Source organism: Artemia franciscana, chromosome 9, assembly GCF_032884065.1.
Source record: "Artemia franciscana chromosome 9, ASM3288406v1, whole genome shotgun sequence".
NCBI classification, from domain to species: Eukaryota; Metazoa; Arthropoda; class Branchiopoda; order Anostraca; family Artemiidae; genus Artemia; species Artemia franciscana.
The window spans coordinates 11,918,073-11,945,149 of record NC_088871.1 but is presented as its reverse complement, the minus strand read 5'-3'; the positions used below and the strand labels follow the sequence as shown (position 1 = coordinate 11,945,149).

General features: G+C 36.4%; 1 protein-coding gene across 1 annotated transcript in view; it reads left to right on the top strand.

Annotated features, from left to right (window-relative positions):
* LOC136031004 (FERM domain-containing protein 5-like) overlaps positions 1-27,077 on the top strand; it is a 223,743-nt gene that overhangs the window by 146,689 nt on the left and 49,977 nt on the right. The window contains exon 7 of the mRNA XM_065710166.1: positions 21,266-21,354. Coding sequence (XP_065566238.1) covers positions 21,266-21,354 — 89 coding nt within the window. The remainder of the gene's footprint in view (positions 1-21,265; positions 21,355-27,077) is intronic.

Sequence of the window (27,077 nt, the reverse complement as noted above, 5' to 3'; positions counted from 1 at the left end):
CGCGGAAAAAAGCCCCTGGATGTTTCCCCCGGACATCTCCACACGAAAAATCTGGTAAAGAGGATGTAAGACAATTAAAAAGAATTTCGTATAATAATTCTGTCAAATCCCCCCTTTGTAACATTTTCCCTGGAATATTCATTCGCCAGACATTTCCCTCCCCAAGGAAGATTTTTCTGATAGAATTCCATCCCCAGCACAATCCTCTCCCCCCCCCCACGCAAAAAAATTGTGTATATACTTCCCAATAACAAATACTATAAGAAAATAAGGGGCGAATGTCGTAACATACAGGCCTCTCCCCATGGACTGTGGGGGGTGATTTTCCACCTAAGGACATAATTATTTGATCTTTCAACTATAATGGACAAAATGTCTATCTCAAAATTATGATCAGAAACTTTGGGAAAAAATGGGCGTGGGAGGGGGCCCGGTTGCCCTTCAATTTTTTGGTCATTTAAAAAGGACACTAGAACTTCTAATTTAAATTCGAATGCATCCTCTCCCGATCTTTTACATCTACTGTTTCGATTCAATCACCCCTGGGAAAAAGAATAAAAATAAACATAAAGACGCATTGGTGATCTCTCTTTTGGCAAAAATAACAAAATTCCACTTTTTTGCAAATAGGAGTTTTGAAAATCTGCTGTAGGGCTCTCTGGAACGCTGTGTGCTTTTCGTTAAGATTCCTTTAGTTTCAGGAGATGTGTTTACTCCCCTCTCTTCCCTCCTATTTCAAAATCAGGCAGATTTTCTCAGAATAGTAACTTTTGATAGGTAGATCAAAACTTGATGATTTTTATAGATATGGAATATGCATTATAAGATAATCCTTTTGATGTATCTATTTATATTAATATTCCTTTTTTAGGGTTTTGGTTACTATTGAGCCTAGTCAATCCCTGCTTTCAGTTCGTTACCACGAATCGCCTTATACGAATGCGAATGGCAATAACCATTAGTACAGTACATCCGTTTACAAAATCCAAATCAACCTGCTCGTGGTACAACACTGTTAGTGAAAAGCGATCCATACCAGTAGTAGCCAAACTTGCTACCAATTATGCAAGGGAAAAATTCTCCCCAGGTGTTCCAAATTTTCTTGAATTTCTAAGCCATTCTTATTCAAGTTATCAAATAAATTTGTTGGTTTACCATTAACCCCTCCCCCACGAAGGTTTTTCTAGTGTTTAGCCAAACCCACAAAATCTCTTGGGTACTTACCTGTATTGGAGCTGTACAACTTGACTAATGTTTTTAATTAGAATAGTTTTATCCCAAATTTCATAATTAAGAAAATAATGCTCTACTGAATCCTCAACCCAACTTTCTAATTTTTTTAAATTTGTTACAAAGAATTTTTGCTTTATTAGCACAATTCTCAAAAAACTAGCCCAGCATGACAACGCTGTCTGTGATTAAGAGGTTGAAACATAATACTTGTAGTTTAGAAAGAGAAAGACTGCATTATATCTCTCTTAGCATCGGAAATCGATTCCATAGTAACAGGAAAAGCAACATGCCATGTTTTTTTCTTGCTCAATTGACATAATTACTTCGTTTTGCTGAAAATGAAGTCATGTTTTTATAGCACAAGGGCGTAGTCAGACTTTATTTAGAACGATGCAAGACTTGTTTTCGATTTAGGTGCTGCTGTGTCAATACCAAGGTGAAGATAATTGTGTTGCGAGAGCAACACTTTGGTTTTTCCCCGTTATTTTTTTCCTATGCCGCCGATCTGAGCTTATTCCTGGAAACGGGTAAGGGTCTAACCTCTGCGGTTTTTACGGGAAGTGTAGACCTCAGGCCGGATTGATGAATATGAAATTACATTTTGGAAAGCTCCACAGAACTCTTGCCTGGGGCCAAAAAGGATGGCTGTTGCTTGTCCACGAGTCAGAGCCTATGGTGTGCAAAGTGAAGTGGAGTTATATAGCCTATGTCAGAAAGGAGTATCTGCAAGTGTGCAGCCAAGCTTTCGTTTCATCAAACTATGTTTATGCTTTCGAGTGGAAAGCTCCGTTCTAGCAGGCAAGCAGGCAGGCACCACTTTGAAATTGAAGATGGGTAAGAATCTATAAGTGTTAAATATATGCGGCAGTTACCCGGCTCCACAGCCAATATATCTTCTTTGAGTGATAAATAGAAAAATTTACAGAAGCAAAAATGTGGCATTTTCCCACGGGTCCGAAAGTGCTCCTATCTATTGTTTCTACCCATTTCTGTTCGTGATTTCAGCTGAGTTTATCATTCGGTCTTTCAGACTTGGGATTGCGGTAGAGAAATAGCACCAGATGTGAGTAATAAACTTTAAAAGTTCTCACATTGCTAAAGAAATAGGAGCCTATCCTTTGCTCCTTTCTAAGTGGTGACGTTAGAAAGTTGACCTACGGCAAGAAAAATAAACTTTTGAAGGAAAGACAGATAGATTTTTTTCGCAATCGATGGCTCTTGATGAGCTGATCAAGGTATATGATATCCATTTTTTGGTACAAAAATTCCTTCATGAGGTATACCAGTTTGAAAGTTTCAAGGGGTTGACAACTTCAGTAGTAAGGTACACACTGAAACGAAATCCAGGCCGATACAAATTTAGTAAAACCAATTTGGTTCCAGTTGTAAGACATGTAGGAGACTTGTAAGTAATAATCTGCTGCTAGGCTACAGTCAACTTCAGCAATGAGGGGTTTGCAACTATGCAAGGTGGTGTACCCTTTTATTTGTTTCCGGTGAACTTGATGCCTATCACGGGAGAGGAAATTATAAGTAAGAATCGGTTCACTTTGGGCGAGAAACGGCTGTTAGCTCATAATCATCTTCGGGAATAAGGGGTTTGCCACTTTTGCTAGTTGATATACCTATTATTTGTTTCCGGTGTATTTGATGATTAAACCAATTTGGTTTCAGTGGTAAGACATGTAGGGGACTTGTAATTAATAATCGGCTATTGTGCTACAATCATCTTCAGTGATTAGGGGTTTGCAACTTTTGCTAGTTGGTGTACCCATTTATTTGTTTCCGGTGAACTTGATGTCTATCACGGGAGAGGGACTTGTAAGTAAGAATCCGTTAACTTTGGGCTAGAAATTTGTGCGAATTGATGTACATTGTATTCGATCTCTTTAAATCTGACAGAATTAAGTGTTTACGCTACGGGTACAAACGATAACGTAAAACAATGAGGTAGTTTCGTAATAATTAGTGTCACCTATGATATTTTAATCCTGAAAAGTTACGGATAGCTTTATAATACCAAGTAGATTATATAGGAAATTGTTCCAAGTTTTCATCCGTCACAATGTCTACGATTGAAAAGGATAAAGTTCAACTGGCTGCAAAGCCAATTTAGTCCCTTCTTTCGATATTATTTTGAGTTGTTGTTCTTTCAACGCTGAGAAATAGCCTTTGGTCATGTGATAACTGACTGCGTTCTTGTTTGAACATACCGTTTTAAAAAAGTTCGATAGGCTGACAACTTCATCATTTAACCGACAGTGAAGAAACAAGCGCAAACGAGAATATAAAACAATGGGATAGTTTCGTAATAATTAATAGAATGCCATCTATGGTATTTTGATCCTGAAAAGTTAGGGATAGCTTTATAAAACCAACTAGATTATATTGGATATTGTTCCGAGTTTTCATCCGTCACGATGTCTACGATTGAAAAGGATAAAATTCAACTGGCTGCAAAGTCAATTTAGTCCCTTTTTCCGATACTATTAAGTTGTTGTTTTTTCAACGCTGAGGAATAGCCTTTGATCATGTTATTACTGATCGATAGCGAAGAAGCAAAACCGAAGTGTTGCTCTCGCAACACTTTAGTCGGCAAAGCCGGACAAAGGTTGCCGCAACACTTCACGTTCCCCGGGCAGCGTAGGTCTAGTTAACCTTACCTTTGTATTGAGCCAAATTTATTTTTTTTCCTCAAGGCTTGTGTTTAAAAAGACAAGGTTTATACATCCCCGTGTTATGCCCGGGGCCCGAGACATACTTGGTAGATTTACCGCGCTTTATTTTAACTTTGTTTTTTTATGTTTTTTTTTTACCAATCATTTCTTAGGGGTGTATAGGATAGTACAAATTATGACGTACAAATTGGGCGTTAAAAAAAGCTTAGTAAACAAACGTTGATGGCAGTAAAGACATCAAGGTCACTACAGGTCACTACAGTAAACCATCACGGCAAAATAAACAATCGTTCGCCTTTGCCCAGATGGTAACCTATGGAACTAAATGGAAATGTAGGCCTACGCACTCGGCGGCTTTTAACGCCGGTGATTGCTGACGAGACAGTGTGACGAGACAGTGTGCAGAGGGCATAGACAAAAAAAAAGTAATAAATGGATTTCTTTTCCTGGGAAGGGAGAGGGTAATTGTAAAAAGAAATTCAAACTTTGTTCCAATTCTTTGAGAATGACCCCTCAATCCCAAAGAGTTTAGTTAGAATAAATAGCTATTTTGAAAGTACCAAAAAACTTTAATGTAAAAAGTGAGGTATTGACGGGAGGGCAAACCCCCTCATATACATAATAAGTTCTGTTCGTTTTAATTTTTAAGGTTCTCCTTACTTTCAGTTGAAAAAACTTTTTTTAATTTGTTTTTATTTTTTATTTGATATCTTATCGTTTTCAAATAATACTGGGAAATCCGGTGCCCCTTCATGGATTTATCCCTTCTCCTGTGAAAAACTTCCTCCATGGAAAGGTCTTCCCACGTAACCTTCTCCCTCTGACCCCTCCGCCGCCAGAAAAAATACCCCCTGAAATTTCTGCATACTTTCCAATAGCTAATAATATATGTAAACAACGGGTAAAGTTCACAACTTGCAGCCCTTCGCCGGGGACTGTGGGTGATTACGTCATCCTCAAAGACATAGTTACTAGATTTTTCGACTATGATGAACAAAATAGCTATCTTGAAATTTTGATCGGGTGACTATGGGAAAAACTTGAGCGTGGGAGGGGGCCTAGTTACCCTACAATATTTTTGTCACTTAAAAAGGACGCTAGAACGTTTAATTTCCGTTCGATTCAGCCCTCTGTCTATATTCTAGGACCACTGGAGCAAAAATTAACATGGGTATTGCTGATAACCCCTATGCCTTCTCAAAACCAGAACACGATTTGCGTTTTACTGAAAACAAAATACTTTTGAAATATTTTCACCTTTATTACTTTCATCAATGAAAAACTATAAAAACCTTAACGAAGAAATGTCAGTATATGTCAATTTAAATGGCAATCCATGGTCATTTGTTTGTTTGTTTTTTGCAGTAAAGTACAAGTTATTTTCTGGTCTTGGGAAGGCATAGGGGTTACCAGCCCTACTCATGTTAGGTTTTGCTTCTTTTTTTTTTGACTCGGTTGTCTATTGTAATTTCTGTTCGTTTTGAGTTTCCTTTATTTACTGATAGTGATTTTTTGGTAGTTATACGCTTGGAAGACTATTTGACTTTATTTTTGCTAGTTCTTGGCTTAATGGAGCTCTTTACTTTTCTTTGAAAAACTTGTCATTTAAAAATTCTTTTGAATTAATTTCAAATAAAAAGCGAGGAATTTTCCTGAGTTGTGCAAACTGCTTCCCCTCCCTGCCATCAATTTAGACTGAAATACTAAAATTGAAAAACAATTACAAATAAGTTGTGACTAATAGAAAAATCTGACCATGTTTGTGCGCCAAGCACGACAAGTTATTTTGAGCAAGCTTAAATAAGTAAACAAAACCTTTTATTCAAAGTTTGGCCAGTCCAAATCCCCCCTTTGCAAAAAATTAGTCGTCCACTTTAAAAAATGACTTGACCCGATGGCTCGTGCCGTTCCTGTTAGACATTAAATAAAAAAAAGTTTTTTTTTAACTGAAAGTAAGGAGCGACGTTAAAACTTAAAACGAACAGAAATTACTCCGTATATGAAATGGGTTGTCCCCTCCGCAATCCCTGGCTCTTTACGTTAAAGTTTTTAATTGTTTTAAAAAGTAGAACTGTGGCAAAGAGCCAAACCTTAGCGTAAAGAGCGAGGGATTGTGAAGGGGTCAACCCATTTCATATACGGAGTAATTTCTGTTCGTTTTAAGTTTTAATGTCACTCTTTACTTTCAGTTGAAAAAACTAGTTTTTTTTATTTAATTTCTGAACGTTTTTGAATTAATGCATGTTTGATTTTGGCTCTCCGTACATAAATTATTAAATTAAATTTGCATATTAATTCTTTTTTTTAGCTAAATGGCTTTCTTTTGGTTTTGATCTGACGATTATGAGAAATAAGGGTTGGGGAAGAAGGCCTAGTTGCCCTCCAATTTTTCGGTTACTTAAAAAGCCGACTAGAACTTTTAATTTTTAACGAACGTTTTTATTAGTAAAAAATATACGTAACTTAAGAATTAACTTACGCAACAAACTTTTATATTTTTATATTTTTGATTATATATATGAGGGGGGTTTGTCTCCTCGTTAATACCTCGCTCTTCACACTAAATCTTAAGTTTTGTCCCAATTCTTTAAGAGTGACCCCTGAATCAGAAAGGCCGTAGAATAAATAATTGAGGCTACTAAAAATACTTTAGCATAAAGAGCGAAGTATTTATCTTCTCCTAAATACCTCGCTCTTTATGCTAAAGTATTTTTAGAACCCCACATATGTGTAGTAATCTCTGTTCGTTTTAAGTTTCAATGCTACTCCTTACTTTCAATTGAAAAAACTTTTTCATGTTTATATTTTCTTTGTTTTTTTTTAATATTAATGCTAGAAAATCCCTTCATTGAGTTTCTCTTCCCCCATGAAATATTCCTTCAAGGAAAGATCCTCCCACATAGCCCCCTCCCCTCAACCCCACATTCAAACCAAAAAAATCCCCCTGAAAACGTCGATACACTTCCCAATAACCATTACTGTATGTAAACATTGGTCAAAGTTTGTAACTTGCAGCTTCTCCCGCAGAGACTGTGGGGGAGTAAGTCATCCCCAAAGACATAGTTATTATGGTTTTAGACTATGCGGAACAAAATGGCTATCTCAAAATTTTGATCCGTTGACTTTGGAAAAAATGAGCATGGGAGGGGACCTAGGTGCCCTCTAATTCTTTCGGTCATTTAAAAAGGGCACTAGAACTTTTCCTTTCCGTTAGAATGAGCCCTCTTGCAATACTTTAGGACCACTTGGTCGATACGATGAACCCTAGGAAAAAAAAACAAAAAAAAACAAATAAACACGCACCCGTGATCTGTCTTCTGGCAAAAAATACGAAATTCTACTTTTTTGTAGATTGGACCTTGAATTTTTTTTTTTTTTAGGGTTCTCTGATACGCTGAATGCGATGGTGGAATTTTCGTTAAGATCCTGTGACTTTTAGGGGGTGTTTACCCCTATTTTCCAAAATAGGGCAAAATTTCTCAAGCTCGTAACCTTTGATGACAAAGACTAAATTTGATGAAACTTATATATTTAAAATCAGCATAGAAATCTGATTCTTGTAATATATCTGTTAGCATCGAAGTTTCGTTTTTTAGAGTTTCGTTTACTATTGAGCCGGGACGCTCCTTATTACAGTTCGTTACCTTACTCGTTACTGTTTGATTTGGGGTATCTTATGTATAGTAAGGTGGAGGTGGGAGCAGTGGCGGAACAAATATTCTCAGAGATACATGCCATTTTGAGAGTAGCAAACCCCTCGAAAAAAAATTCAGATTGTATAAATGTCGGAATTGAAATCTCTATTCCAAATTTCAGTTAATGTGACCCAAATAATTTGTTTTGCCCCTGAGTGTAGTTACGAAATCTTTGTGTCAACAATCCGAAGAGATAAATTAGTTCCCATAGAACTGACCCTTTTGTCATTTGCAATGGTTAATTCTATTTGTTTGTTATTTAGTATTGCCAAGGATACAGATCATAGGGATCCCAAAATAATCATCCATAGAAAACAACGGATACTCTTCAAATTGATAAGGCTCATGATTGTCTGTCACGCAGATTTACTTGTTTTTCTTAAGCTTTTTTCCTTTTGAAGGGATAATCTATGATAGGCTTTTGTAAAATAAGACAATTTTCTCTAAAAGCAAACAATGTAATATGCTTATTAAAATTAACTAAGAAGCAAAACAAGAGTTTTACAATGTTTATTCCATTACAATGTTTGGGAACGTTGGGTCGCGAGTTCTTAGTATTTGACATTATTCCTTCGGTTGGACATTATTGTCAAGGGTGGACCTGGGGTAGTTTTTAAAGGCACGTGCCCCTCTCCCTACCGCAGGTAAAAATTGGACTAATTGCAAGATGAAGAGGCGAAATATACCGACAGGGGAGCCAAATTTTCATAGGTAACTAATCAGGAAATTTGGTATGGAAAAGTTTTTATTGAATAATACCACATAGAGCTTATTTCTGTCCTTTAGTCGATATTTAAAAAATAATAAGACATTGATTTTAACTCATTCTTCTAAAGTTGATTTTCACACTTCCAATATCAACGCTACCTAGCTAGGTTCTGATAAGGCCTGAAGGCCGCAAGTCACTTCCACAGCCAGATTTAATGTCGTCTGGTCAATAAAGTACCTCCGTTCTGGTGAATGTTGGTTCCCATGTGTCTGGGACTAGATTTTTTAAATTTAATAAATAATAATTAAGTTGGAGCAAATTATATAGAATAGAATTTTTGACTGTTTGGAAGTGAGAGAATTTATTTTGCAAGGAGATGTTAAAAATAATAATAGAAGGATTGAAAAATAATAAGGTCACTGTTGGTAATAGCATGGCAGATGAACTTTTGAAATGTGGTGGTCGTAAAATTAGAGAGAATGCACTGAAAATGTAAATGGGATTTTTTTAAAAGGAGAAAGTACTGAATGTAAAAAAAATATTAATTAAAAGTCTTTATAAAAAAGGGGATAAAAGTGAGGATGGTAATTACAGAGTTGTTAGCTTAATTCCTGCAGGGATTAAAGCACCTAGTCTGATGATCCTTACAAGATTAAGAAAAGCTGAAGAAAAAGTTTTAAAAGATGAGAGCTGTGGCTTTATAAAGGGGGTATAAAGGGGGGATGCACTGACCAAGTTTTTACTCTTAGATTAAAAATTCAAAAGTATCTATATCATCAGGCCCCTTTGGTCATCGAATTTAAAGATTATAAATAGGCATTTAGTTCAGCTGACAGAAAGTTTTAGTGAGAGTCTTACCCTTGTGTGGTATCCAAGATAATAAACTTTCAGTATTTAGTGCTGTGCACACGAATAAAACTGCTTGCGGTTAAGGTTATTAGTTGGGTTAGTGCAGAACAAGGGTTTAAGCTGGCTGTGTCCCATCCCTCTTTATGTTGGTTATTCTGATAGAGTTTGTTTAAGGAACATGGTAAATGCTATTTGGGAGCATGATACCCCATTTGCAGGTAAAATTCCCTCAGGCTAACATTATAAAGATGGTTTGAATGTCCTAAATAAAATATTAGCAAAATACAGGTGTTTTTGGCGGTATATAGAATTCAAGGAGCAAAAATAGGTCTGAAAATGATAAGAATATGTTAAAATATATGACTATGTTAAGAAAACTAGGTTGCTTAGACAAGGAATAAACAAGGGGAAATAGATGATGTTAAGTAACGAGAAAATCTGCCAAGTGGGTAGCTTCACTTGCTTGATTAAAATTGTTTTGAAAAGAGTGAGGATGTAGTGACGATGTAGGAAGTAGAATAGTCAAGGCGCACGGTGTTTTTGTTGTTATTGCTTTTTTGTTTTGTTTTTGAAAAAAATTTTGATGAATAGAAACAAAAGCCTGTTAACCAAGATTAAAATGTTGGAAGCCATGCTAATGACCACAGCCAAGTATGGCTTTGAAACGTGTGCGCTCCGAAAAACGGTGAAGGATTTATTAGACGTTTCTCAGAGCAGTTTTCTACGCGTAGTTATGAACTTCATTTAGGCACATAGCTTGAAAGGCATAAAATATGTTTTTTATGTCAATGATTAGGTTTGATATCCCAAAGTTTGCTGGAACCATGATAAAAGACCCTAAGGATGGCATTCCGAGTTGCGTCAGACGATCCAGAGTCTTAGCCTTAGCATTTAAGAAACAGCAGTAAATTGGGAAATTTTTCTTTACTAAATAAGGAAATGTATCACTGAGCCTACTTAGCGAATAGAGGAGAGGGGCTTAGGTAATAAAAATCGTTTTTATAATTATAATTTTCGAATGTCTTGCCTATTTTTTTTTTAACCAATTTTCTCCCAAAAAGTATGATCTGTCGCCAAAAAATTCTTGCTTTTTGTAATAGAGCCTAGTACTTGTTTCTTTCTTAATATTCTATTAAGTGACGGGTTCATAAGGAGACTATACAACCTCCGTATACAGCTAAGCAGTTATTGAGCCTCCTTATGTATCGTACAGGCTCTTGTGGTCTCTTAATGAGCTTAATAAGCCTTATACATTTTTACTTCTTCATATTTGATTAAGTGACGGGTTCATAAGGAGACCCTATGACCTCCGTATGCAGTTTCACACTTACTGAGCCTCCGTATGTATCATACAGTCTCATTAGGTAATGAGTTTAACGAACCTATTATTTATTTCCTTCTTCATGTTTCATTTAGCGACTTGCTCATACAGAGATCATATAACCTCCGTATACAGCTACGCAGTTATTGAGCCTCCTAATGTATCGTACAGGCTCATATAGTCTCTTAATGAGCTTAAAGAGCCTTATACTTTTTTATTTCTTCATATCTCATTAAGCAATGCCCTAAAAAGACATTAAATTATACCTTTTTTTATCATAAAATTGAGAACTTAAAAAATTAGATTCTGTAAGAATATTTCTAAGCCTTCTTACTAATTTCTAAGCTAATTCCTTCTGGTCTCTGGCTTTTCTTTTGGCTTTTCATTTCTATGCACAAGACGTTTAAACGCCTAGTTAGCTAGATAAAAACTTTGAATCTTAAATTCTTATTCCTGTTAAAGTAACTAGGCTAAACAGAATTATATAGCGGTAAAGCTCTAAATGAGGGGCTTTTTTCTATCTTGGAAAGGTGAAGCATTATTTACCAAACCAAACCACTTTCCAAGCTAGAGAAAAGCCCCTCATTTAGAGCTTTACCGATATATAATTCTGTTTAGCCGAAAAGAGAAAAGCCCCTCATTTAGAGCTTTACCGATATATAATTCTGTTTAGCCGAAAAGAGAAAAGACCCTCATTTAGAGCTTTACCGATATATAATTCCGTTTAGCCGAAAAGAGAAAAGCCCCTCATTTATAGCTTTACCGATATATAATTCTGTTTAGCCGAAAAGAGAAAAGCCCCTCATTTATAGCTTAACCGATATATAATTCTGTTTAGCCGAAAAGAGAAAAGCCCCTCATTTAGAGCTTTACCGATATATAATTCTGTTTAGCCGAAAAGAGAAAAGCCCCTCATTTATAGCTTTACCGATATATAATTCTGTTTAGCCGAAAAGAGAAAAGCCCCTCATTTATAGCTTTATCCGATATATAATTCTGTTTAGCCGAAAAGAGAAAAGCCCCTCATTTAGAGCTTTACCGATATATAATTCTGTTTAGCCGAAAAGAGAAAAGCCCCTCATTTAGAGCTTTACCGATATATAATTCTGTTTAGCCGAAAAGAGAAAAGACCCTCATTTAGAGCTTTACCGATATATAATTCTGTTTAGCCGAAAAGAGAAAAGCCCGTCATTTATAGCTTTACCGATATATAATTCTGTTTAGCCAAAAAGAGAAAAGCCCCTCATTTATAGCTTAACCGATATATAATTCTGTTTAGCCGAAAAGAGAAAAGCCCCTCATTTAGAGCTTTACCGATATATAATTCTGTTTAGCCGAAAAGAGAAAAGCCCCTCATTTATAGCTTTACCGATGTATAATTCTGTTTAGCCGAAAAGAGAAAAGCCCCTCATTTATAGCTTTACCGATATATAATTCTGTTTAGCCGAAAAGAGAAAGGCCCCTCATTTATAGCTTTACCGATATATAATTCTGTTTAGCCGAAAAGAGAAAAGCCCCTCATTTATAGCTTTACCGATATATAATTCTGTTTAGCCGAAAAGAGAAAAGCCCCTCATTTAGAGCTTTACCGATATATAATTCTGTTTAGCCGAAAAGAGAAAAGCCCCTCATTTATAGCTTTACCGATATATAATTCTGTTTAGCTGAAAAGAGAAAAGCCCCTCATTTGTAGCTTTACCGATATATAATTCTGTTTAGCCGAAAAGAGAAAAGCCCCTCATTTATAGCTTTACCGATATATAATTCTGTTTAGCCGCAAAGAGAAAAGCCCCTCATTTATAGCTTTACCGATATATAATTCTGTTTAGCCGAAAAGAGAAAAGCCCCTCATTTAGAGCTTTATCGATATATAATTCTCTTTAGCCTAGTTACTTTAACAGGAATAAGAATTTAAGATTCAAAGTTTTTATCTAGCTAACTAGGCGTTTAAACGTCTTGTGCATAGAAATGAAAAGCCAAAAGAAAAGCCAGAGACCAGAAGGAATTAGCTTAGAAATTAGTAAGAAGGCTTAGAAATATTCTTACAGAATCTAATTTTTTAAGTTCTCAATTTTATGATTGAATAAAGCCGATCATTTTGAATTTTATCTTTAAATTTGAAAAAAAGTCCTGCTTATAGGCTACGAAAATTAAATCGCAAGTAACCCGAAGGTGTTTTTTTGTGGCTCAGTATTGCGCACTAAACCTCTTATTCGTTAAGATTTATTGTTCCCTGAAAGAGCTTTCTCAAGTTATTTTTCTGCTCTCCTATGGCTGTAATGTATCAACGAAAGACGAAAACTGTATTATTCCATATCTGAGGCTCAGTACTATCCACTTACCAAATCGAATTTTTGAAACTTGGTGGAGAGAATCTTTAAGACTAAAACCGTTGAAAACCGTTGGCTGAAAACCGTTGAAAAAAGTAGCATTTTCCCCTTTTGTAAACAAGTTTAGATCCTTTTTTAAGAAAAAGTCAAAGTAATATCCTAATTCTTGGAAGATACGGGGATAGGTGTAAAACCCAAAAATTTTAAGATTTATAAAAACACAAAAAAAGTTTTTCAAAGAAAACTAAAGATCTAAATAATAATTTAATTACAAAATGAACAAAAATTCCTAATTAATAAATAAACGAACATAAACTATGGGCAGCGCAATAGCACTGCCTAAGCAAAGAGCGATGTGAGCACGATGCACTACTAATTTTTTTATTTCCTTAGACCAGGGCACTTTGCATAGAAGGAGTTGTTGTAGAAACTTCAAAAGGGGCTCATTAGATCGGAATTGAAATGACTGGTGCCTTTTTAAATGTCAAAAGTGATTAGAGGGCAACCCATCCCCCCCCCCCCCTACTGCCTATCATTTAACCAAACACATCAAATCAAAATTTCGAGATACCTATTTTTCAGCACAGTTCAAAGGTCCAGGAATTATATCTTTGAAGATGATAACTCCCAAAACCCTGAGGGCAAGGTTTGTAAGTTATGCCCTGGGGGCATATATGGTTTTTAATAGAAAGGGTGGTTGTATAAACCTCGGAGAGGGATCATTGGATTGGTAATCTGAAATTATAGTGTCATTTTTCAGAGTCAACATGATTGGATGGCAGCTCCCCCCCCCCCACGCGTCGTATTCTCTTGAAATGCATCTGACAGAAATTTTGAGATAGCCATTTGTTCAAAAATAGTCAAAAGCTCATAGGCAGCATAATTGTGCTGCTAAGCGATGCGGGCCCAATGTATTATTATTATTATTATTTCTTTTTTTTTATTTAAATTTTTTTACACCAGGGCATTTTATATAGAAGAAGTTGTCTTAAAAACTTCTAAGGGGGCTCATTCGATTGGAAATTGCAAGTTATATTGCCCTATGTAATAGTCGAAAGTTACTGGAGGGCAACGATCCCCCCTCCCCTCACGATCCTATTGCCCCAACTACATGCAATCAAAATTTTAAGGTGGCCATTTTTTTCAGCGTAATGGAATGGTCCAGCAATTATTTAAAGACTGAAAGCCCCCAGAGCCCTCAGGGCAACGGTTTTGAGGTGGCTATTTTGTTCAGCGTAGTGGAATGGTCCAGTAATTGTTTAGATTGAAGATTGAACCAAAGATTGAAACCCCCAGAGCCCTCACGGCAAGGGTTGTCAGTTAAGCCCTGGGGGCATATAAGGTTTCAAACAGTTCGTGGTAACGAACTGTAGTAAGGAGCGACCCAGCTCAATAGTAACCGTTTTGTTTTGTTTTTTCCCAGGGTGATCGTATCGATTGAGTGGTCCTAGAATGTTGCGAGAGGGCTCATTCTAACGGAAATTATAAGTTCTAATGCCCTTTTTAAGTGACCAAAAAATTGGAGGGCCCCGCAGTCCCCGTGGGAGGGGCTGCAATTTACAAACTTTGACCTGTGTTTACATATATTAATGGTTACTGGGAAGTGTACAGACGTTCTCAGGGGGATTGCTTTGGTTTGGGGGGGACGAGTTGAGGGTGGGGGGTTACGTGGAAGGATATCTTCATGGAGAAACTGCTCATGGGGGAAGAGAATCTCAATGAAGGGGGCGCAGGGTTTTCTAGCATTATTGAAAAAACAATGAAAAAATAAATATGGAAAGTTTTTTCTACTGAAAGTAAGGAGCAGCATTAAAACTTAAAACGAACAAAAATTGTTACGCATATGAGGGGTTTACCTCCTCGTTATATCTCATTCTTTACGCTAAAGTATTTTTAGTAATTTCAACTATTTATTCTACGGCCTTTGTGATTCAGATGTCATTCTCAAGGAATTGGGACAAAATTTAAGCTTTAGTGTAAAAGAGCTAGGTATCGATGAGGGTTGAACCCCCTTATATACGCAATAAAAACATACGAATATAGAAGTTCGTTACGTAAGTTAATTCGTAAGTTATGTATATTTTTTACCAATGAAAACGTTTGTAAAAAATTAAAAGTTCTAGTTGCTTTTCTAAGTAATCAAAAATTGGAGGGTCTCCTAACTAGGAACTAGGCCTCCTCCCTCGCTCCTTTTTTCTCAAAATCTTCCCAAAAGTTTTCAAAATTGCAGTTAACTAATATGCAAATTTGTTTTAATTATTTATGTCTGGAGAGCCAAGATCAAAACATGCATTAATTCAAAAACGTCCAGAAATTAAATAAAAAAAAAGTTTTTTTAAATGAAAGTAAGGAGCAACATTAAAACTTAAAACGAACAGAAATTACTACGTATATCAAAGGGGCTTTTCCTCCTCAACGCCCCGCTCTTTACGCTAAAGTTTCTTACTGTTTTAAAAATAGAGTTAAGACAAAGAGTCAAACTTTAGCGTAAAGAGTGGGGCGTTGAGGAGGAAAAGCCCCTTTCATATACGGAATAATTTCTGTTCGTTTTAAGTTTTAATGTTGCTCCTTACTTTCATTTAAAAAACTTGTTTTTTATTTAATTAATTGAAAAGGTGGTTGTATAAACATCGGAGAAAACTCATTGGATTTGCAATCTGAACTTAAAGTACCATTTTTAAGATTCGACGTGATCGGATGGCAGCTACCCCCCCCCCCCAACGTGTCGTACTCTCGTGAAATGCATCTGATAGAAATTTTTAGATAGCCATTTGTTCAAAAAATAGTCAAAAGTTCATAAGCAGTGCAATTGTGCTGCCTAAGTAAAGAGCGATGCGGGGACAATGTATTATTATTTCTTTTTTATTTTAATTTATTTTTAATTTTTACTTATTTTTTAGACCAGGGCATTTTTTATAGAAGGAGTTGTCTTAGAAATTTCAATAGGGTCTCATTCGATTGGAAAATGCAAGTTAAAATGCTATCTAATAGTCGAAAGTTTTTGGAGGGCAACCAGTACCCTTTCCCTCACGATCCTACTCCCCAGATCCATCCAATCAAACTTTTGAGGTGATCATTTTGTTCAGCGTAGTGGAATGGCCCAGTAGTTATTTAGAGATTGAAACCCTCCAGAGCCAAGGGTAAGGGTTGTAAGTTATACCCTGGGGCCATATAAGGTTCTTATGGGAAGGGTAGTCGTATAAAATTGGAGGGGGCTCACTTGATTGTAGATTGAAAGTTATAATGCCCTTTTTAATGGTTGAAAATGATTGGAGGCCATCATTTCTTCGCCTATCATTTCTCCACACACATCCAATCAAAATTTTGAGACAGCCATTTTGTTAAACAAATTTGAAAAGTCCATTAATTATGTCTTTGGTGATGACAAACCCCCCCCCCCCCCCAAGACCCTCAGGGCATGGACTATAAGTTATATCAGTCGCCCATTGTTAACATTATACATTTTTATGGAAAGGGTTGACATATAAACCTCGGATAGGCCTCATTCAATTGAAAATCAGAAGTCCTAGTGTCCTTTTAAGAGTATAAAGTGATAGGAGGGCAGCAAGCCCCATCCAAAGTCTTCTTTTCCCCAATGCATCCGATAAAAATGTCGAGACTGCCATTTTGTTCAATATAGTCAAAAAATCATATAAAACGACCTTCAGGTTAGAAATTTGGTTTCTAACCTGGTTTGGCTCTTTCTCTTAACTCTACTTTTTAAAACAGTAAAAAAAAACTTTAGCGTAAAGAGCAGGACGTTGATTAAGCAGCCCTTTTCATATACGAATTAATTTTTGCTCGTTTTAAGTTTTAATGTCGCTCCTTACTTTCAGTTAAAAAAAACTTGTTTCTTTTAGTTAATTTTCTGAACGTTTTTGAATCAATGCATGTTTTGATTTTGGCTCTCCGCAGATGAAAAATTAAAACCAAATTTGTTTTTTGCTAAATGGCTTTCTCATAGTTTTGACCGAATGATTTTGAGAAAAAAAGGAGTGGGGGAGGAAGCCTAGCTGCCCTCCGGTTTTCTAACTTAAAAAGGAAACTAGAACTTTTAATTTTTGCGAATGTTTTTGTTAGTAAAAGATATACGTAACTTATAAATTAGCTTACGTAACGAACTTTTGTATTCTCATGTTTTTATTACATATATGAGGGGTTCACCCCCTCTTCAGTACCTCGCTCTTTACACTAAAGCTTAAATTTTGTCCCAATTCATTAAGAATGACCCCTGAATCACAAAAGCCGTAGAATAAATAGTTGAAATTACTAGAAATACTTTAGCGTAAAGAGCGAAGTATTAGGAGGAGGTGAGCCCCTCATATGCGTAATAATTTCTGTTTGTCTTAAGTTTTAATGCTGCTCCTTTCTTCCAGTTGAAAAAACTTTTTCATACTTTTATTTTTTCATATTTTTTTTTAAATAATGCTAGAAAGTCCTGCGCTCCTTTCATGGAAATTTTCTTCCCCATGACAAATTCCTCGATGGAAAGTTCCCCAAACATATCCCCCAACAAATCCCCCTCTTCTCAACCCCTCCCCCCAAACAAAAAATCCCTCTGAAAACGTCTGTACACTTCCCAATAACCATTACTATATGTAAGCACTGGTCAAAGTTTGTAACTTGTAGCCCCTCCCACGGGGACAGTGTGGGAGTAAGTGGTCCCCAAAGAAATATTTATAAGGTTTTTCGACTACGCTAAATAAAATGGCTATCTCAGAATTTCGAGCCGTTGACTTTAGGAAAATAATTAGCGTGGGAGGGGGCCTAGGTGCCCTCCAATTTTTTCGGTTACTTAAAAAGGGCACTGGAACTTTTCGTTTCCGTTAGAATGAGCCTTCTCGCAACATTCTAGGACCACTGGATAGATACGATCACTCCTGGAAAAAAAAACAAAAAAAGAAAAAACAAACAAACAAATAAACACGCAACCGTAATCTGCCTGCTGGCAAAAATTCCAAATTCCACATTTTTGTAGATAGGAGCTTGAAACTTCTACATTAGGGTTCTGTGATAATCTGAATCTGATGGTGTGATTTTCGTTAAGATTCTATGACTTTTAGGGGATGTTTCTCTCTATTTTCTAAAATAAGGCAAATTTTCTCAGGCTCGTAACTTTTGATGGGTAAGATCTAAACTTGATGTAAATAATATACTTAAAATCAGCATTAAATTACGATTCTTTTGATGTAGCTATTGGTATCAAAATTCCATTTTTTAGAGTTTTGGTTACTATTGAACCGGGTCGCTCCTTACTACAGTTCGTTACCACGAACTGTTTGAGAACTCTTAAAGCAGAAAATCAGAGAAGCTCTGGAAATTGCTAAAAATAAACCAGCCATCAATAAAGACAATGGTGAGTTTCACATTAGCGAAATTTGCGAACCCATCACCCACAGACTGAAACTCACAAAAAAACTCCACCCCTCTTCTACAGGCCCAACCTCTTTAAGATATACTAGGATAGCGGCCATCAATGCCTCTACCGAAATTCGGGCCATGGCACAATAATAATTCAAAGTTTGGCTCATTATTAGCGTTGTTCAGTATTTTTAGTTTTGTTTATTTAGTGATTTTATTTTCTGGCAAGAAATTTGAATTTAACCTGATGATGACAGGGACAGGTCCTTTCGAAATCACCGTTTGAAAAAATCAATCACGTGACATCCACAGCTTAGGTAAGCTCATTACCATCTATCATTATTATGATCGTGATTTGTGGTAGTTTTACGCTTAGAAGGTTATTTGACTTTATTTCTCCTAATTTTTGGCTTAGTCGAACCATTCACTTTTCTCTGAAAAACTTGTTTTGTGGAAAAAGCTTTTTAATCAATTATAACAAATAATAAAGTCAAATTTAAAGCGAACAAAATTTACCACAAAATGTAACGCCCCCTATGCCTTCCAAAGGTCAGAACGTTATTTACACTTCACTGGAAACAATTTTTATTCCGAGCGGTGTGTTTTTTAGTCAAAACATCAACAATTAGGAAGAAATAAGACAACAACAACCAATATTAATGAAAAGAGCTACTCAGCTATATTTATTTATTTATCTATTCATCCAATAGCTTGTAAGCTAAAAGCTTGTAAGCATAACATACAAAATGAAAATTAAAAAAAAAATCAAAAAGTGCCAACTGCTACACTGTGACACTAGTGGCACTGTAAAAAGAGGTGTTTACTAACTCAGTCTTATAACTAGGAACGGTACAAGCAGTGAAACAACTATCAGTTAATGAGTTCCAAAGTTTTATTGATTTATTTACAAAAGACATCTCACCTATTTTGGATTTGGGTGCGGGGGGGAGGAGTACAATTTCAATGCGTTTTGCCTGGTTGACATATAATGGCTTCTTTGCAAGAAATTTTCTGAATCCAAATTTACAATGCCGTTTACAATACTATAGACGCTAAGAAGATCAGAGCGCTTCCGACGGAAGTGAAGACTCGGCAATCCTAACGCCTCTAAACGTTTTGAATACTAGAAACGATTTGAATTTGTCAGTAGATTAACAAATTAATATATAAGGAAATTAATTCCTGAATGTCTCTAGAATCTTCCAATTATTAGCGTTAAAAAAGAGAGAACGCTTAAAATGTATTATGTTTGTTCAAGGTAAATGTTTGAAAATAACGGTTTCAAAAGTATGAATATATTCAAGATGGGTTCAGCGGGGGAAAACTGTTTCTATTTTCATGCTCTTGGTACTCTTGGAAAAAGCACGTATTCCAAATTCCAAATACTATTCTTCAATTATTGAGTGAAACACATCTATTTCTTTTTTTAGTTAACCACACAGTATAAGTAATGACTATCGTATTTTTTTTCCTTGTAAGTACTGCTAATACTACTAACACTACTACTACTATTACTACTACTACTACTATTACTACTACTACTACTACTACTACTACTACTACTACTACTACTACTACTACTACTACTACTACTACTACTACTACTACCACTACTACTACTACTACTACTACTACTACTACTACTGACATCTCACTGTAGCACCAAGCTGCCTGATGCCACCACAGCTACCTTCCACCCTTGTCCATCCAAATTTACCCAAAGCCTTCGCCTTTACGCCTCCCTAGAATTCTCAATCTCCCTTAAATCTTTCCCTATAGGATCCTCCCACCCCATTTCGGGACGACGTGTTTCTCATTTGGCCCTAGATAGTTGGCAGACAAGAACGATCTTTGGCAATTTGCCATCAGACCTTTCAAAAAAGTGATTGTTTTATATGTATTTTGCAACTACCACAAGAGAGTAATAATTCAAATTCCCCTCCCTTTTGTCTCTTTAGGGATGACCAAGACGGTATTTTCAAAAAAAAAATATGCATTGCTTCTGTGCCTAACGTCCACAATTGGTGTCTGTTGAAAATGGGCTCCGTTAAATGTCGAAGCCGACCGAAAAGAGATACGTCACACTGCTAAAGAAATTCGTTACATAGTATTAAAGTAAAACAATATTCTAAATAAAAAATGATTTTAGGGTATGTTCAGGATTTTTCAAGCTATTTATTGATTTATTTATAACCCATAGCGTACAATTGCAATGATGTTGTAGTAAAAACAAGAAAAAGAATATTTGAGAAAAATAAAGAAAAAAGCCGGAAATCGATAAGACGGAAACAATAGCCATAAGCCATAAGACGCATAAGCATACTTGGAAGTTTTTTTATGCCGTTTCTCCGACTTTAAAGCTATTTCAGATAGTATAGCTATATTACATTCTATAAATTTTTTTACTTTATAACTTAACCAAAGCTTTCAGACACAGATATAATACAAAAAGTTACTTGTTTCCAAGGACTGCCTTCATTTGATTTATTGTTGTCTGAAAATTAGAGCTTCCAGGTGAGGAAAAATCATTTATTTTTTTGAGGAAACTTACTGATGCGGTGAAGTAGAAAATTGGAAAACGTTAGCGAAGAAGAGATCATTGGAAAGATTATTTGCTGTGAAAAACGGTCAAATATATTTTTTATTTTCCTGTAATAGTTTCCAGGTAATTTATTTAATTTGAAATAAGATAATACTATAATTTTGTGTTGTAATTCGTAAGTTTTTATTACTTCTTCATTGCCGAATGGTTTACATGCCAAACTCACAAGCGAAGAGTCGCTGGTTTGATCATCGTGGTGGCTATAGTTTGGTTTCGGGTGAAGGAGAAGAATCTAGGGAAAAACACGGGAAGTGTTGGATGGATGAATTGCCCCAGCCCATGCATAGCACTCCCAGACGAGGGCAAAGTATCAGGAGATCGGCATTTGCGCTACGCGGAGCTTACTGTCCCGTGTGTAAAAGGTTTTTAATCGAAATGTTACGATCGATAAATTTATTGTTATTACCAATATATACCAATTATATAATTTCATTACTTAATTTTGTTTTAAAACTTTATGTTTGACTTTCTGTTTTTAATATTTCAGAAAAAGCACACAGTGGGGTTTAAGTGTACGAGTTCATCGACTTGTAGACACCTTTGGAGGTTGGCCGTTGAGCACAGGCTATTTTTCACGTAAGTGTAGTAACTTTCATAAACAGAATCTTTTTTAATATTTTTAAATAAGAAATTAATGTTCATGCTTTAATCAGACAAAAAAAAGAGATGTTACTACCCTTTATTTCAATTTAAAAAACTATGTTTGTATTCCGTTGCTTTAATTTTCTGACGTAATTTTTTTCTGAAGAAAAGTGCATATTTTTTAATTTTTTGATAGAGAACATGCCTTTAAAAATCTTATTGGTTTAAAAATCACTTAAAGCTGGATGTGAAGACAATGAAGCCAATTTGATTGGCCTCAGGCAAAGCCAAACTAGACCTAAGTTAACCGAGCAACGTGAAGTGTTGCGGCAACCTTTGTCCGGCTTCGCCGACTAAACTGTTGCGAGAACAACAATTTGGTTTTGTTTCTTCGCTATCGATCAGTAATCACATGAGCAAAGGCTACTCCTCAGCATTGAAAAAACAACAACAAAATAGTATCGAAAGAAGGGACTAAATTGACTTTGCAGCCAGTTGAACTTTATCCTTTTCAATCGTAGATATCGTGACGGATGAAAACTTGGAACAATATCTTATATAATCTAGTTGGTATTATAAAGCTATCCGTAACTTTTCAGGATTAAAATACCATAGGTGACACTAATTATTACGAAACTACCTCATTTTTTTACGTTATTGTTTGTACCCATTCTGTAAACACTTAATTCTGTCAGATTTAAATAGATCGAATACAATGTGCACCAATTTGCACAAATATCCAGCCCAAAGTGAACAGATTCTTACTTACAAGTCCCTCTCCCGTGATAGACATCAAGTTCACCGGAATCAAATAAATGGGTTACCAACTAGCAAAAGTTTCAAACCCCTCATCACTGAAGATGATTGTAGCCAAAAATCTGATTATTACTTGCAAGTCCCCTACATGTCTTACCGCTTGAACCAAATTGGTTTAACCATCAAATACACCGGAAACAAATAATAGGTACACCAGCTAGAAAAAGTGGCAAACCCCTCATTGCCGAAGATGATTATGAGCTAACAGCCGTTTCTCGCCCAAAGTGAACCGATTCTTACTTATAAGTCCCTCTCCCGTGATAGGCATCAAGTTCACCGGAAACAAATAAAAGGGTACACCAACTAGCATACTGGCAAACCCCTCATCGCTGAAGTTGACTTTAGCCTAACAGCAAATTAATACTTACAAGTCCCCTACATGTCTTACCACTGGAACCAAATTGGCTTTACCATCAAATACACTGGAAACAAATAATAGATACACGAACTCGCAAAAGTTGCTAACCCCTCATTGCCAAAGGTGATTATTATCTAACAGCCGACTGTTGCTTACAAGTCCGCTATATGTCTCACAATTTGTATCGGCCTAGATTTCGTTTCAGTGTGTACCGTACGACTGAAGTTGTCAACCCCTTGAAACTTTCAAACTGGTATACCTCTTGAAGGAATTCTTGTACCAAAATATGGATGTTATATACTTTGATCAGCTTATCAAGAGCTATCGATTGCCGTCGAAAAAATTTATCTGTCTTAGTTCAAAACTTAATTATTTTTTTTTTGCTGTAGGCCAACTTTCAAACGTCACCACTTAGAAAGAAGCAAAGGATAAGCTCCAATTTCCTTAGCAATGAGAGAACTTTTAAAATTTTAAAGGCACATCTGATACCATTTCTCTACCGCAATCCCAAGTCCGAAAAACCGAAGCTTGGCTGCACAACTTCAGACACTCCAATCTGAAATAGGCTATATAACTTCACTTCACTTCGCACACCATAGGCTCTGGCTCGTGGGCAAGCAAACACCATCTTTTCTGGCCCCAGGCAAGAGTTCTGCGGAGCTTTCCAAAATTTAATGTCATATTTATCAATCTGACCTGAGGTCCACACTTTCTGTAAAAACTGCACAGGTTAGACCCTTACCAGTTTCCAGGAATAAGCTCAGTTCGGCGGCATAGGAAAAAACAAAAAAAAAACAAAAAAAACGGACAAAACCAAAGTGTTGCTCTCGCAACACAATTAACTGATTTCACTTGACTAGCCTAATGTCTTCCAAACCTGATTGGCTCTTTGCAATAAATAAAATTAAAAATTAAAAGTTTTCACTGAAAGTAAGGATCAATATTAAAACTTAAAAAGAAGAGAAAATATTCCGTATATGACGGGGGCTGTCCCTCCTTAATCCCTCACTTCTTACACTAGATTTTTTTGTATTTTAAAAAAGTTTCTTATTCTAACTGAACAGCCCTAATGATTCAGGAATCGTTGAAAGAACTCAGACAAAAAGTCAAACTTTAAGGTAAAGATCAATAGCATAATTTTTGTTTGTTTTAAGTTTTAACGATACTGCTTACATTCAGTTCAAAAAACTCACTTTTTTGTTTAAATTCTGATTGCTTTTTTGAACAAAGCTAGTAAATGTGCCTCTCCCCCACCTCGGAAAACCCTCCCTCAGAAAATTCTCTCATTGAAAATTACTCCATTGTAAAAATCCCCCTGAAATTTTCCCCCGAAAATTCTCTCATCGCTGAAAATCCCGCAGAAAAACTCCTATGGCCGACTTCGCCTGGGAAATTCCTTTAACTTTCATTTAGCAAAAAAAGATGTTTTTATATAATTTCTGATCGTTTTTCAAGTAAACCCAAAATTACCACCAATTACCAATTATTAAGAAACTTATATGGTAGACCGTTAATTCACTTTGGTTCACTTTGCTCTCAGCTAACTATGAATTTTATTTGTCAGAGCATTAGTGGTCAATAGTTCCTTTTTCGATTTCTTTGCTTAGAAACTTCATACTTCTGTTGTTTTTTTTGTTTTTTTTTTTTTTGTTTTTTTTAACTTGTGGACTATTCCTGTTGGCTTCAAAAAATTTATTTCCTTATATTCACATATGAAATACTAATTAATGGTTTAAAAATTGGACTTTAAAACTAACAGGGAAAAACTTAGCGAAAGTTAACCCCAATAACCGCGAGGCACCTAATCCTGGCTAAATTTTTCAATATAATCGCTTTCAATAGGCTCGATATGCAAATTAAACGCTCTCAGATATCGCCGATCAAACAGTTCGTGGTAACGAACTGTAGTAAGTAGCGACCCGGCTCAATAGTAAACGAAACTCTAAAAAAAGGAACTTTATACTAAATGATACATCGAAAGAATCGGGTTTTCATTCTGATTTTAAATATAAAAGTTTCATCAAATTTAGTCTTTGTCATCAAAAGTTACGAGCCTGAGAAAATTTGCCTTATTTCGGAAAATAGGGGAAAACATCCCCTAAAAGTCATAGAATCTTAAGGAAAATCACAACATCACATTCAGCGTACCAGATAACCCTATTCTAAAAATTTCAAGCTCCTATCTACAAAAGGTGGAATTTCGTAGTTTTTGCCAGAAGACAGGTCACGGGTGCGTGTTTATTTGTTTTTATGGCACTTGGTATTAACCAACTGACATATAGCAATCGCCAATTCTGTCGGTCTGTCTATCGGTCCCGGTTTTCCTACTTTAGGCAATTCCAGGTAAGCTAGGACGATGAAATTTGGCAGGCGTATCAGGGACCGGATCACATTAAATTACAAATAATCGTTTTCCCAATTTGAACTTCTGGGGGGAGTGGGGGGCCCGTTAATTCGGAAAAAATAGAAAAATTGAACTATTTTTAACTTACGAACGGTTGATCAGATCTTGATGAAATTTGATATTTGGAAGGATATCGTGTCTCAGAGCTGTTGTTTAAAATTCCGACCGGATCTGTAGACATTGGGGGGGGAGGGGGAAACCTAAAATCTTGGAAAACACTTAGAGTGGAGGGATCGGGATGAAACTTGGTGGGAAAAATAAGCACAAGTCCTAGATACATGATTGACATAACCGGAACGGATCTGCGCTATTTGGGGTATGGGGGGGGGGGGGTAATTCTGAAAAATTGGAAAAAATGAGGTATTTTTAACTTACGAACGGGTGATCAGATCTCAATGAAATTTGATATTTAGAAGGATATCGTGTCTCGGAGCTGTTACTTTAAATCCCAACCGGATCTGCTGACGTTTGGGGGGAGTTGGGAGGGGGAAACCTAAAATCTTGGAAAACGCTTATAGTGGAGGGATCGGGATGAAACTTGGTGGGAAAAATAAGCACAAGTCCTAGATACATAATTGACATAACCGGAAAGGATCCGCTCTCTTTGGGGTAGTTGAGGGGGGGGGGGGTAGTTCTGAAAAATTAGAAAAAATGAGGTATTTTAACTTACGAACGGGTGATGGGATCTCAATGAAATTCAGGTGGATATCGTGTCTTAGAGCTCTGCTGACATTATAAATACATCATCAAAAATGAGGTATTTTTAACTGACGAACGGGTGATCCGATCTCAATGAAATTTGATATTTAGAAGGAAATCGTGTCTCAAAGCGGTTATTTTAAATCCCAACCGGATCTGCTGACGTTGGGGGGGGGGGAGTTTGGAGGGGGAAACCTAAAATCTTGGAAAACACTTAGAGTGGAGGGATCGGGATGAAACTTGGTGGGAAAAATAAGCACAAGTCCTAGATACATGATTGACATAACTGGAATGGATCCGCTCTCTTTGGGGTAGTTTGGGGGGGTGGGTTAATTCTGAAAAATTAGAAAAAATGGGGTATGTTTAACTTACGAACAGGTGATCAGATCTCAATGAAATTTCATATTTAGAAGGATATCGTGTCCCAAAGCGCTTATTTTAAATCCCGACCGGATCTGGTGACATTGGACGGATTTTGGGGTGGGGGAACCTATAATAATGGAAAACGCTTAGATTGGAGGGATCGGGATGAAACTTGGTGGGAAAAATAGGCGGAAGTCTTAGATACGTGATTTGCATAATCGGAATTGACCCGCTCTATTGGGGGGGGGTTATTCTGAAAAATTAGAAAAAATGACGTATTTTTAACTTTTTAACTATTTTTACGAAGGAGTGATCGGATCTTCATGAAACTTCATATTTAGAAGGACCTCGTAACTCAGATCTATTATTTTAAATCTCAACCGGATCCAGTGTCATTCGGGGGAGCAATTGGGGGGACCGGAAATCTTAGAAAATACTTAAAGCGGAGAGATCAGGATGAAACTGGATGGGAAGAATAAAACCTGTCTAAGATACGTGACTGACATACCCGGACCGGATCTGCTGTCTTTGGTGGAGTTGGGGAGGGGTAGTTTTGAAAATTGAGGTATTTGTAACTTAAGAAGTGTAACCAGAGCTTAATGGAATTTGATATTTAGAAGGATCTTAGGCTTTAAAGCTCTAATTTTAAATTCCGACCAGATCCTGTGACATTGGGGGGAGTTGAAAGGGGGAAACCGGAATTCTTGGAAAACGTGAAAATTGGGGTATTTTTATCTTACGAATAGGTGATCGGAACCTAATGAAATTTGATATTTAGAAGGAATTCATGTCTCAGAGCTCTTATTTCAAATCCCGACCAGATCTTTTGACATTGGGGGTGTTGGAGGGGAAAATCTCGGAAAACACTTGGAGTGGAGGAATCGGGATGAAGCTTGGTGGATAGAATAAGCAAATGTCCTTGATACGTGATTGACGTAACTGTACTGGATTCGCTCACTTTGGGGGAGTTGGAGTGAGGGGCTCAGTGATTTGGCGAGTTTGGTGCTTCTGGACGTGCTAGGACGATGAAAATTGGTAGGCGTGTCAAGAAGCTGCACAAATTGACTTGATAAAGTC